This window comes from Eurypyga helias, unplaced genomic scaffold, assembly GCF_000690775.1.
Source record: "Eurypyga helias isolate BGI_N326 unplaced genomic scaffold, ASM69077v1 scaffold30142, whole genome shotgun sequence".
Taxonomy (NCBI): Eukaryota; Metazoa; Chordata; class Aves; order Eurypygiformes; family Eurypygidae; genus Eurypyga; species Eurypyga helias.
In genome coordinates this window covers 3872-15179 of record NW_010238400.1, presented here as the reverse complement: position 1 = coordinate 15179, position 11308 = coordinate 3872, and the positions used below count along the sequence as shown (strand labels likewise).

The 11308-nt window shown below is 53.2% G+C and overlaps 1 protein-coding gene across 1 annotated transcript in view; it reads right to left on the bottom strand.

Annotated features, from left to right (window-relative positions):
• Nucleotides 1–344: 344 nt before the first annotated feature.
• COG4 (component of oligomeric golgi complex 4) overlaps nucleotides 345–11308 on the bottom strand; it is a 14344-nt gene continuing 3380 nt past the window's right edge. Inside the window, exons 6-18 of the mRNA XM_010147833.1 lie at nucleotides 9921–10078; nucleotides 9351–9409; nucleotides 7893–8026; nucleotides 7251–7369; nucleotides 6774–6940; nucleotides 5953–6118; nucleotides 4356–4418; nucleotides 3787–3903; nucleotides 2112–2204; nucleotides 1725–1808; nucleotides 1325–1426; nucleotides 790–918; nucleotides 345–543 (exon numbers count right to left, since the gene is read on the bottom strand). Coding sequence (XP_010146135.1) covers nucleotides 409–543; nucleotides 790–918; nucleotides 1325–1426; nucleotides 1725–1808; nucleotides 2112–2204; nucleotides 3787–3903; nucleotides 4356–4418; nucleotides 5953–6118; nucleotides 6774–6940; nucleotides 7251–7369; nucleotides 7893–8026; nucleotides 9351–9409; nucleotides 9921–10078 — 1526 coding nt within the window. The 3' untranslated portion in view covers nucleotides 345–408. The remainder of the gene's footprint in view (nucleotides 544–789; nucleotides 919–1324; nucleotides 1427–1724; nucleotides 1809–2111; nucleotides 2205–3786; nucleotides 3904–4355; nucleotides 4419–5952; nucleotides 6119–6773; nucleotides 6941–7250; nucleotides 7370–7892; nucleotides 8027–9350; nucleotides 9410–9920; nucleotides 10079–11308) is intronic.

Below are 11308 nucleotides of genomic sequence, written 5' to 3'. Positions count from 1 at the left end.
TCCCCTTCTACAGAAGGGTCCCCATCACCGTGTAGGATGCCAGCAGGACCCTTAAAGTGACAGCACAGAAAGAAGACGACTGTGGCCAACAGCAAGGGCAGAGCTCTGTGCTGACTCAAATCACAGCACGCAGCCCCAGAGGTTCCCAGACCTCCCGTGCCTCCTACCGGGCAGCAGAAGGAAGGGGGATGTCCCAGCATCACATCGCTCTCAACGTGAGAGATCCTCTGCTGCCTTATTTCTGCTCCCACAAAAAAATAGCTCTTCCCAGGCCCAGGAAAACCCTTTGCTCTGAGGAAGACGAGCGGAAGGGCAGACACGACCCCATCCCCACACCGGGTACAGCCAGCCCAGGCTGCAGCCAACCTGCTGTTCCCTCCAGCGCGGCGCTGACAACGCACCGACCGGCTACAGGCGCAGGCGCTTGATATCCTCGCTGCGGAAGTCGATTCGGAGAGCCAACACCTGCCGGACCTCAGCAGGAGTAAGGCGCCAGGTGAGCGGGCCCGAGTTTGGGCCCCAGTAATCCAGGATCTCTGTCACCTGGAGAAAGAGGAGAGCTGCAGGAGACAGCGCCACACCGACCGCCCTCCCAGCGAGTCCAAACTCCGGTGACACACACGGTATCTCCTGCCACTAACCCGTGCCGGCAAACACCCACCCAGGGGTGAATTTTCCAGCTTCTTGCTACCCCATAAGCGTGACAAAGTTGGGATGAGCCCAGTTAAATCTACGTGGAGTCCAGCTGGGGCTCCTGCCATCCCATGGTACAAGCGGAGCACAGCTCACCCGTTCCAGGTTGAGGATGGTGGCCATCTGGGACAGGCGGGCGAACTTGTCGCGGATAGTCCAGGTGGTGACGGTGGTGAGGTAGGCTATGAGAGACCTCAGCTCCTTGTCGAACTGCAGCCCGCCAAGCTGTGGGACCGGGGAAGCTCCGCTCACTCTCTGAGCGGGCCCAGGGGTTGTGCCACACGTGCACAATTAACAGATGGGGTGGGGGGAGGGCGGACAGGAGGATGTCTCCGAGTACCAGAGTCCCACTTAGACTGTTCATTGCAGGTTAAACTGGCTTAAGGCTTAGACCCACCTTAACAAACCCTGTATTGACAGAAGCTTCCCAGCCCCATCCCAAAATGCCCTTTCTCCCTGGGTGCACGGAGGCAAGATCCCCCTGAGCTGGCCACCAGTGGTGGCAGAGCTTCTCGGGGGGTTGTGTTTGCCTCTTCCCTGCCCCTCCCTTGGCGGGTAAGGTGGGTTTCATTGCGGAGGGTCTGCAGTGTGGCCAGGGACTCCGTGGGGTAAGGGACAGTGTTTCGCTCACCCGGCTGAAGGTGGATTTGAGCAGCACTTTCTCCAGTTCGATGGCTATGAGACTGGTCATGAGGCCAGTGAGGGTATCGTAAATCACCGGAGACAGTCCAGCCTGGAAGGGGAAGCCTGGATCACTCTTGGCAGGAACAACTACACCCAGGTCCCCAAAACCCAAGCCTACGAGAGCTTCAAATAAAGAGCTGGCGCTTGCACTCCAGAAACAGAAGAGAAAGTGCCGGCAGAAGCGATTTAGGGATGTAGGGCCTGTGAGCAGGCTTGGAAAACTGCAGGAGGGGGTGACTGGTCTCCAAAAGCCCTGCAAGGCACTGGAGGATATCCCTGTCTGCCCTTCCCTGAGCTGGGAGATGCCACGTGGAGGTCTGGCAGGCTGCCACGTCCCTCCCGCTCACCTTGAACTCTGTCATCTGCTGTTCCAGATTGACGATGAACTGCTGGACCCAGGGATCGTTGGCTTCGTAGTCGCTGAACTCCTCCTGACGCCGAAACACAAAGGCGGTTGTTTAACCTGCTGTGACAGCAGCGAACAGCCGAGGGCAGGAAGGGACGGTCCCTCCTGGAGCAGCACTACGCCCCTCCTGTTTCCTCGAGCTCCCCTCTAGGGAAATGGCCCCTTCCTGGCTGGGCTGCAGAGCAAGTTCTGGATATTTTACTGATGCTCTGTGCTGAGGAAAACACGCAACTGAGGGGAATGAGTCAGTGGTTGCTCTGGCTGCGCTGCTGAGCAGGGGATGGAGAGTGCGGAAGCACGGCTGGAAGCGGAGAACACCAAGCCTTACCTCCTCGATGTTGTGGGAGACGGAGAGGAATAGGTTGATCCAGGGCTTCACCTGGGGTTTGATGGCAGTGCTGTTCAGCTCGTTGAGCCCTTCCTGAGGGGGAGAGGAGAGTGACTGAGCACAGGTACCATCCCACGGCACACAACCTTCACAGCCAGGCTGCCTGCGTGCTGCTCACGCCCTCACTGCAAGCTGGGGAAACTGACCCACAGATTGGCACAGGACACCAACGCACGAGTCCCAGATCCCACACTACTCCAGCACCGGAGGGCTCAGAGGACACCACGACAGCAGGAAGAGGAAGGATGTTGGCCCAGAAGCTGCCCCTGTGCTGACCTGCAGCCTGGTCTGAAGGGCTCGTACTTCCCCAGCCCTGCCCGCACAGCCAGAGGTTTCCTGGCAGGAGGGAGGCCTTCAGTTCACATCCCCCCCGGGTAGGGAAGGGCAAACACCAACCCCTCCACTCAGCGCCAGCTGGGAGGACAGAGTGATTGAACTCAACTCCCACCTCCAGCACAGCTTAGCTCAGTCGGAGAAGCTGGAAGGAGGATAAAAGCTGTAACCACAGTGAGTTCCCTGAATTAATCATAATCCCAGCACACGCCATCTCCCTCGAGCAGCAGGTCGTCAGCAAAGGCTGTTCCGTCCGCTTCCATGCTAGAGAGCTCTCTAAAAGCCCTCTCCTGCCAACCACCCCTGCTTGGCTCAGCAAGATGTCAAGAAAGCTCACCCAGCATGAAACTATTCAGGTAGCGATACTGCCTGGCATTTGATGAAAGTTTTTAACAAAAATTGGCATTTCTGAGCAGGCCCTGCTGGCAACTGCCCTTTTCCAATGCAAATTCAATGTGCGTGTGACTCAGGCAGCGCAGGAGCTTGCTGCTCAGCCTCCTGATGGCTCTGCAGCCGGTTTTAATACTGCAGTAGCGTGAGACGGGAGTTGTAGTCGTTACTGATGAGCTCTTTGGGTTCGACACTGACCGCAGGCCTCGAGAGGGTTCGCTGGCAATAGGGGTCTGAAGGCATCTGGCCACAGTGAACTGCAAAGCCAGACGAAAAATGGTCTGGCCCCTCTGTGAAGCACAAAGCTGATGGCAAACCTGATTAAAACCACGCTCTTTTGCTTGTTTTTTTCCACGGGAGGTGCTGGGTCTTCCTGCTCCCCTCCCTGCCAGAGACCACTGTGATGTTTTTGGGCAAAAGGCCCCCGCATGCCACACAAGACCGAGTGCTGGGGAGGATTTCCATTTGGGAAAGGAGGAGAAACCTGAGAGAAGAGCAGCTGCTGCTCCACCACCAACCTGCCTTCGGCCTAGCAAGGCTCTGGACAACTTGACAACGCACGGCGCCACGAGGGAGAATGGAAATGCGATTAATATTTCCTCTCCTGAAAACGCTGAACCAACCACGACTGTCCAGTGAAGACAAACAAAGCGACATTCCTTCTGGCTCTGCAGCTGCTTCCAGTGCTTTTTATGCCGCCACCAGCTGGTGTGGCTGGATCTGTTTCTGTGCCTCAAAGCTGACCAATCCGCTCCCTCCTCTACCCCTGCGCGGCACTCCTGGAGTCAGACATGGCCCAGGCCTTGGGCTGGAACGGTTCCTGCCCCAGCTCTCCACGCAGATGCCAGCCAGCCAGGGACGGAGGTCGGCAGTAACTCGGCAAGATGCTCACCTGCAGCAGGTCACGGAATTTGCTGGAGACGGCAGCCATGTCAGAGAGGCAGCTGTCAATCTTGGCCTGCGCCTGCTCCCCCCCAAAGCCTTGGCTCAGCAGTTTGCCGCAGTCACTCTGCAGGGAAGAGATCCACGAGCAAGTTGCAAATTAATAACCTGGTGAGTTTCTATCCCTTCGTCTTGCTGAGCTCTAGCTGCCCACTAGCACGCACGCAGGCTAGGACAGGCGCCAAACCCTCGCTCCTGTGAAGGCTGAGGCTGCTGGCTCCAGCTGGGGAGAGGACAGCAAGAAAGGAGGCCGGGAGCCACGCAGCCCAGCACCAGAAGACCACAGCTGCTCAAGGATGCAGGTTCTATTCCCCTGCCTGTGCCAGGTTGGTCAGACTGGAAGAACTGGTATTTCAGCTGGAGATTGCTCTGCCAGCTCAAAATTGCTTTCCTAAGGCTGGAGGGCAAAGACCTCAGGAATTTAGGCATAGTGAAGTCCAGATGGTTTATCTCACCCCCACCAAGGGAGGATATTATGTATTTGATTAAGGAGAAAGCAGTAAAGAATGCAGACCGCACCTCCAAAGTCTTCTTCAGGGTCATGATGTTTTCGCTGCAGACTTCCACGTTGTTTAAGGTCACCTGGAAAAAAACAACAAAACAAACCCAGGTAGAATTCACTGGAATTTCTCAGCCCCAAGTCCGTTAGCCCCAAGTTAGGTTTTCTCCGTGCAGCTCACGCTACAGACTGAAACGCAAATATTTAAGGGGTCTGAGGTGCTACTGCGTGGCCAGCTTGCCGCAGATTGACCGAGCTGCATGAAGCTGGATACAGTGACAGAGCGAGGGTGCTGAACCTGCAGCTACTATGAAGTCTGAGGTAGTTTACTCCACTTTTCCTCCTCACTGTGTCCACAGTGTTGCTGCGAAGCCCCATTTGTGGGTGACTGCTGGAAGACAGGACGTAGCCCCAACTCTGACAGTGTCATGGAGAACAACAGAGTGGGAGCAGCTGGAGGTGATGGTTTGTATGCTGTGTCCAGAGGAGCCGGGGGGGCAGGAAGGCATCTGTCCCCAGGCAGGAAGAATCAGCCCCTCTCCTGCCAGAGGAGTATCTGTTCTTCAAACAGACTGTTCTCTACCTGCTGAAGCTGAAATAGATGTCAGTAGAAGGCTGGGGGTTGTGCAGCCGGGGAAATGAGGCAAGCTGACAGGTGAATGAGGAATTCCAGCAGGAGAACTGACATTTTAAGCACTTTGCTTCAAGAAACGCAGAAACCTGTAACCAAGAATGTAATGAAATGGAGGAGTTCGGCCCCTCCCGCTCCCTTTGTGCCTTCTCTCCTTGTACAGTGAAAGTCCCCGGGAGCCTCTCCAGCACTGGCTGTTCACAGCAGCTTACAGAGCCCTCTCTGTAAGCAAGAGGGCAAGTGAGGGTGAGCCAGCACCTCTCCAGCGCTCTGAGTCTCTGCCCACGGGTCTGCTCAAACTGGAGGGCTGGCTGAGGACAGCAGATCCAGAGTTGCTCCCCCAGTGAGATCTTTTCCACAATGCAGAGTCTACACAGCATCCCACCACAGGGAGGAATGTGTTATGCTGTAGAAGAGGGGAGCAACAGCCCTTCAAATGCTCTCCAAGGGGGCTCTGACACTCACTGCCATGTTCTGGCCTGCTCAAGCAGTGCTGCTGTTTGCAGAAGACAGCAGGAGGATCTTGCAGGCCAAGCAGAGCAGACAACCCTGGTCTAACGGAACCTCTCTGCTCCGATAAGCGAGAACGAAGGAGCCCTGAGCTTGGGCCAGGAAACATTTTAATCTAGAAGAAGGTGTGAACGAGATACTCTCCCACCACCTTTGTGCAGAGCCTGTGAAGAATCAGATTGATGGACACCTCAAAAGAGCACAGACCCTTCCCCAGCCTGGAGGGAATCGTCATCACAGCAGCCCAAGAGGCAGTCACGGGAGTGTGTGCAGACAGGCTCGTGTACAAGCCCTGCAGACATGAGGTGAGGTACAGGCTACTACCACACAACCAAAGCCAAGCCACCCACCACATCTGAACAGGTTTTCAGGTTCTCTGGACACATGGTAATTGCCCCAATCCCGTTCCCAAGTGCTCTCCATTGTCTTTCCCCTCACTCCAACTCATTCTACACCAGAACAGCCACCAAACCCACCAGAAAGGACTGCTTGGCCTCGTCGGTGCTTTCAATGCCTTTGGTATCGAACTTGCCCTGCTGCAGGCTGCTGTGCATGATGTTCACGGCACTGGTCACCCCTCTCTGGAAGTCCTGGAAGGTCGTGGCTGGAAAGCCCTGCTTCAGCTTGTTGTACAGAACCTCCCTATGGGGCAAGGAGAACATACCAGGGCTTAGAGCAAACACTGCAAGCCACAGCGGAGTTGTGCTCTGCAACAAGGGACAGCACTCCGGCTGAGCTGTGACCTGAACAAGGTAAGTGGAATGTCACAGGGACAATGGAGGGCTGGTAAAGATCTCCTGACAGCATCTAAAGGACCCAAGGGTGAAATAAAACCACAATCACCCAGTTCTGAACCTTTCCCAAAATCCTGCCTCCAATCTCAGTTCACCACTCCCATGTTGGGATGAAAAGCAGGAGTGGGACAATTTCTGCAGTTCAAGTTGCAAAGTTCAGCAAGTTACAAGTTAAAGTCACTAAGCAATCTCACAGGCTACCCAGAGAACAAATAGGGGTGACTGTGTACCATTTCAAGCTGGGTAGCACTCCAACACTACAGGGTGACTCAGTCTTATAGGGGTTTTTGGGCCGCCAAGTTGCTTTTCTCCCTTTTATGTCTGTTTGTCCTACAGGTGACCACCACATTCCCAAGCTGCAGCCTCCCACGAGCATCTTCCTTAGAGATAATAAACCAGAGGTTCAAAGGCAGAGAACACGAGGAAGACTATCGGACAGCTAACGCAGTTTGCAGAACGTGAGGTGGAGGCAAATTACAATGAACCTGGTGTATCTTCATTACCTGAAGTCAGACTCCAGCTCCGTGGTGGAGTGGTTGATCATGGCACAGAGACAGTCTATGCTGGAGCTGGACAGAGCACGCCCGATGCACTTCTTCACGATATAAAACACGTCATCCACCATGCTGGAGGTGAGCTGGCCCTTCTCATAGCTGTCCATGGCAACGGCCTGCAAAGAAAGCTGTCTCAGTGCTCGGAGCGCGGTGAGCGAAGGCACCCTCGCCTTGAGACCAAACTGCCATTTCATCCTGAGCTGAACTGTACCCTGTGTGGGCTGGCACCACTCATCCTAGTTTTCAGTAGCCCATAGACCTGGAAGATCTGGCTCTAGAAGATATTCAGGGGAATGTTTGGAGTCAAAATTCAGAAGCAAGCACTTGCTTTTCAAAGCCAAGGGAAACAAAAGACCTTCCCAACAGCTGCAGTCCTGCCCTGTACTCATCTCCCTCCCTAGGGATGCTCTGCAGTTGGAGCCCCACCTTGTTGACGGTCTCCCTCATGAAGTATTCTTCCATGGTGATGTAGTAGCCAATGAGCTCTTGCATGGTGCGGCTCAGCAGACAGTTGTTGAGGAGCTTGTCAAGGTACTTCTGATGCTCTACAAAAAAGCAGAGCCATCAGCAAGGGATGGAGGGCCAGAAAGCAGTTCCACCTAAACCCCCTTGTTGCCTGTCGCACAAGCACCCAAGAGACACACACGCCTGCAAAGCCCAACCTGGAGTAAGTCACAGGCTGCCACTGTGGAGCTGATATGGCTAAGATGACTTTTGTAGGTGACAGAAGTGATCTCCAGAACTCCGTGGAGCACCAAAACCCTGAGCCTGTTTTCCCAGTGGTCTCCAGCGTTCTGCAGTGCAGTGATCAGAGGGCACTCCCTCTCTTTGGGGACCTTGTTTATGATGCTCAGCAGTCACTCCTACAGTTGGTTTCCCTGTTAGAGGGAATAACCAGGACTGAAAACAGATTTGGGGAGGCCAGGCTACATAATCCTCTTCTACAGAGCGCTCCCAAAGCGTCTTTGCAGATCCTGTGTCACTCTGCCCTGCCACTAACTCAGATGTATCTCCACGCCTGGCTGCAAGGAGCAGAGCACCTGCAAGTGTTGGTATTCAAGGCGTTACCTTGCTTTACCTCCTCTGAGGCCATCGAGTCTCCCACCTCAAAATCTGCTATTATTCGTCTCTTGATGAACCTCAAGTAGAGCTCGCTGCGGGCGTTCATCAGAGTGACTTCTGTTAAAATAGGGTCAAGCTCCCTGGAAGGGACATAGCAAGAATCAAGGCAGCAAGACTACAAAAGCAGAAGCACTAATTTAATTCAAGTTAAGTTCTCTGTTCTCTTACTAGGAGATCAATACTGCCCCTTTCCATCTGTGCTGCGAGTGGCAAAGCTCAGCAGAATAACTGGTATGTGCAAAGAATGCACATACAATCAAAACATCCTGGAAAAAGCATTACAGAGAAGCTTTTTTTTCCCTTGTGGATGTGAGAACAACCACATCAAAACCACAGCAGTAAGGACTGCAAGACTCTAAGCAAACCTGAGATGACCAGAATTAGCCTGGTTTTGAGTGGGAGGTTGGACTAGAGACATTTGGCAGTTCTTTCCTACCTCAGTTTTACTATGATTCCCTGAGGCCTACATGGCCAGTGCTAGAAATGCCTGTGCCCATCATCTCCACATATGTGCCCTTGTGCACAGAATCATGTGTTTCTCTGAAAATGATGAAGAGTGTGTTGCAGCTCAGGAAACGTGAGACCAAAAAAAGCACGTGACAACGCAGAACATAGCGTTCAGATCAGAGACAGCTATGAAAAAACAGACCCTCACATCAGCAGCTTTTTCAGCAGTGTGCACCGAAGAGCTTTATGAGCCCTGCTCGAAGCCTCACGGCACACGAGTGAGACATGGAGCGATTATCTTTACTTTATGGATGGAAAAGCAAAAGCTCAGAAAACCTGGGATGCGTGCAGAGTTATTCAGAGCAAATATTAAGTGGATCTCTAGATCACCACTGAAATAATGAATCACACAGGCTAACAGGCAGATCTCGCCTGAGGATCGTAAATTTTCTTTCAAGGCCTGTTTATGCGAGGCCAGGGCTACACAAACAGTTCAGATAAAAAGGAGGGAGATGGAAAGCACTTTGGTTCATTAGCAAGAAACGGACGTTACAGAGTTGCCGTGGCAGCAGCACAGATTAAAGATTTATTCCTGATTCCACCACAAATGACCTGCCCAGGGAGCTGCTCCCTTTCGTGGGCTCCATGGGCTGCACCCTGACCATCAAAAGGCAGTGGGCATGGGCAATTAAGGTCTCAGTCCTTCATGTGCAGGGATACTGCCAGCCCTCCAGCAATGCTTAGAGCCAGGGTTTAAAGGTAACGAGTAAGCAAAATAAAGCACCACCACAGAAGCTGCCTTTATAAAAAGGCAGTGAAGGGCACCGAACAATTGGATTTCACGCTTTAGTAGTCACAAAGCCTCTGGAAAACCACAAGAGTTATCTAAATGCTAAGTAGTGTTAATAATGGATCAAGAGTGGAAGGTTAGAGAGCAAAAAGTGGTTTTGTTTGTACCTCGGTTCAATCTTCTCTGCAGAAGAACTTCTCATCATGCTATTCTGAACTTGCTGGAACTGCAATCACAAAAGACAAAGGGAGAGTCATTACAGTCCTTGCTGATGACTTGGAGTTAACGCTGCTTCGCGTGCTGGAGCCTGAGAAGGTGCTTACTCAGGGTGGGCTGACAGGAATGCTTTGCAGGAGCACTGCCGGAGAATGAAAACTCATCGGTTCTCCTCTGCCTCCGAGACAGAGCCCATCCCACCGGGAAGGGCGGTGGGATAGGAACTCCAACAGAGGCACCGAGGTTGGACCACAGGACAGTTACAGCAGCCCTGCATCCAAGAGCAGCAGGGAGGGTGTACTGAAAGCACCCTGCAGAACAAAGCATCTTGTGCCCAGGGTCCATTTACCACACTCCCAGGGAATCCTTCTCTGCAAGAGAAGGGACAGCTACAGGCTGCACCAAATTCGGAGTAAAGCAAGGATTCTCTCAAACTTTGCCACCTCTATGGCAGCCAGAGCCCCACAGAGCTGGCTAGAGGCCGCAGCTGGCTGCATCAGGCAGCATCATGCCCCTCTTACCTGCCTGTGATAGTCCCTCTCTTTGATGAACTTGTCCACGACCTTCTCCACCTGCCGGTCGCACTCCACCTGCAGGTGCTTGATGAGGGTGTACAGCCTCCCTGGCCCGTAGTAGGTCTCCACAATGGGTTGGTGGGTCTCCACAACGCGAGCGATCCCTGCAAGGAGGGGAAGTAAACGAGACAGACCTAAGCAGGAGTTCCCATCCAGTCTGAAGCCAGAGCAGAGCTACACAGGCACGCAGATGGGACCTAACAAGGGATGATTCACCCCCCAGATAAACAGTTTAGACTTCTCACTGCGCATGACACCTTCCATCCTCCCCACTGTTTACTGCAAGGCTACAGTGCAAATCATGGAGCCATCTCTCTTGCTAAAGAGAGCTCCTGCCATCCGATGTGTGCCAGCTGCTCCCCCTACCCAGCAAGATACAGGTACGAAGCTTCCACAGGAGAAAGCTGCAGGGGCTAAACCTCGCAGGGGACTTAATGGCTTTAAATTGTAAGCAGGTAGATTTAGGTTAGATATAACGAAGAAATTCTTCCCGTGGAGGGTGGGGAGGCACTGGAACAGGTTGCCCAGAGAAGCTGTGGATGCCCCATCCCTGGAAGTGTCCAAGGCCAGGCTGGATGAGGCTTGGAGCAACCTGGTCTAGTGGAAGGTGTCCCTGCCCATGGCAGGGGGGTTGGAACTAGATGATCTTTAAGGTCCCTTTCAACCCAAACCGTTCTATGATTCTTTAACTGCCATCCAAATTCAGCCTCAGCTTTCAGCACCTGCCAGGTTACAGAAAAGCAGTGCTACGAAAACCAGCCTAGGGAAAGGTCTGCTCTTATCTGCCACACAGATGGCCAAGAAAGCAAGCATTAGTGAAGGCAGGGCCTCCTTGGAGAAAAAGCTATCTCCAAGGACGCATCCCTCCAAGATTGCTTTCTTCTCAACCTCTCTAATCCGAGTTAGCAATGCTCCCCCTCATTTGAGGCTACTGCCAAGAAAGCCTCGGCAGCTCTAAGGACCTTTAATAGCAGCAAGAGTGCCAGGCTGGGAGAGCGACTTGGCAGTGGCGCAGCCTGGAATTAGAGCGGCCTTAATAGCGAAGGCAGTTAATCACCATGGGATCTCAATTACTGTCTTTGGCGACATTCCCACAGAGCATTCATATTCCCTCCTCTCCCTTCTCTCTCTGCTTTCAAGCTCCTGTGGTCCTCCTCAAAGAGCCCAGAGGCATCAACAGCTGCTCAGTCTTAAGGGATTCGATTTGTTTGTCTGGAGTGCTGCATGTCTGAAGAAACCTTCAGGGAACTGCCATTTGTTTGGAGGATGTAGAGAACAGGAAGAGTCTTATTCCTGGAGGAAGCCAACAAATCCTTTGCAAATCCACTCTGTGC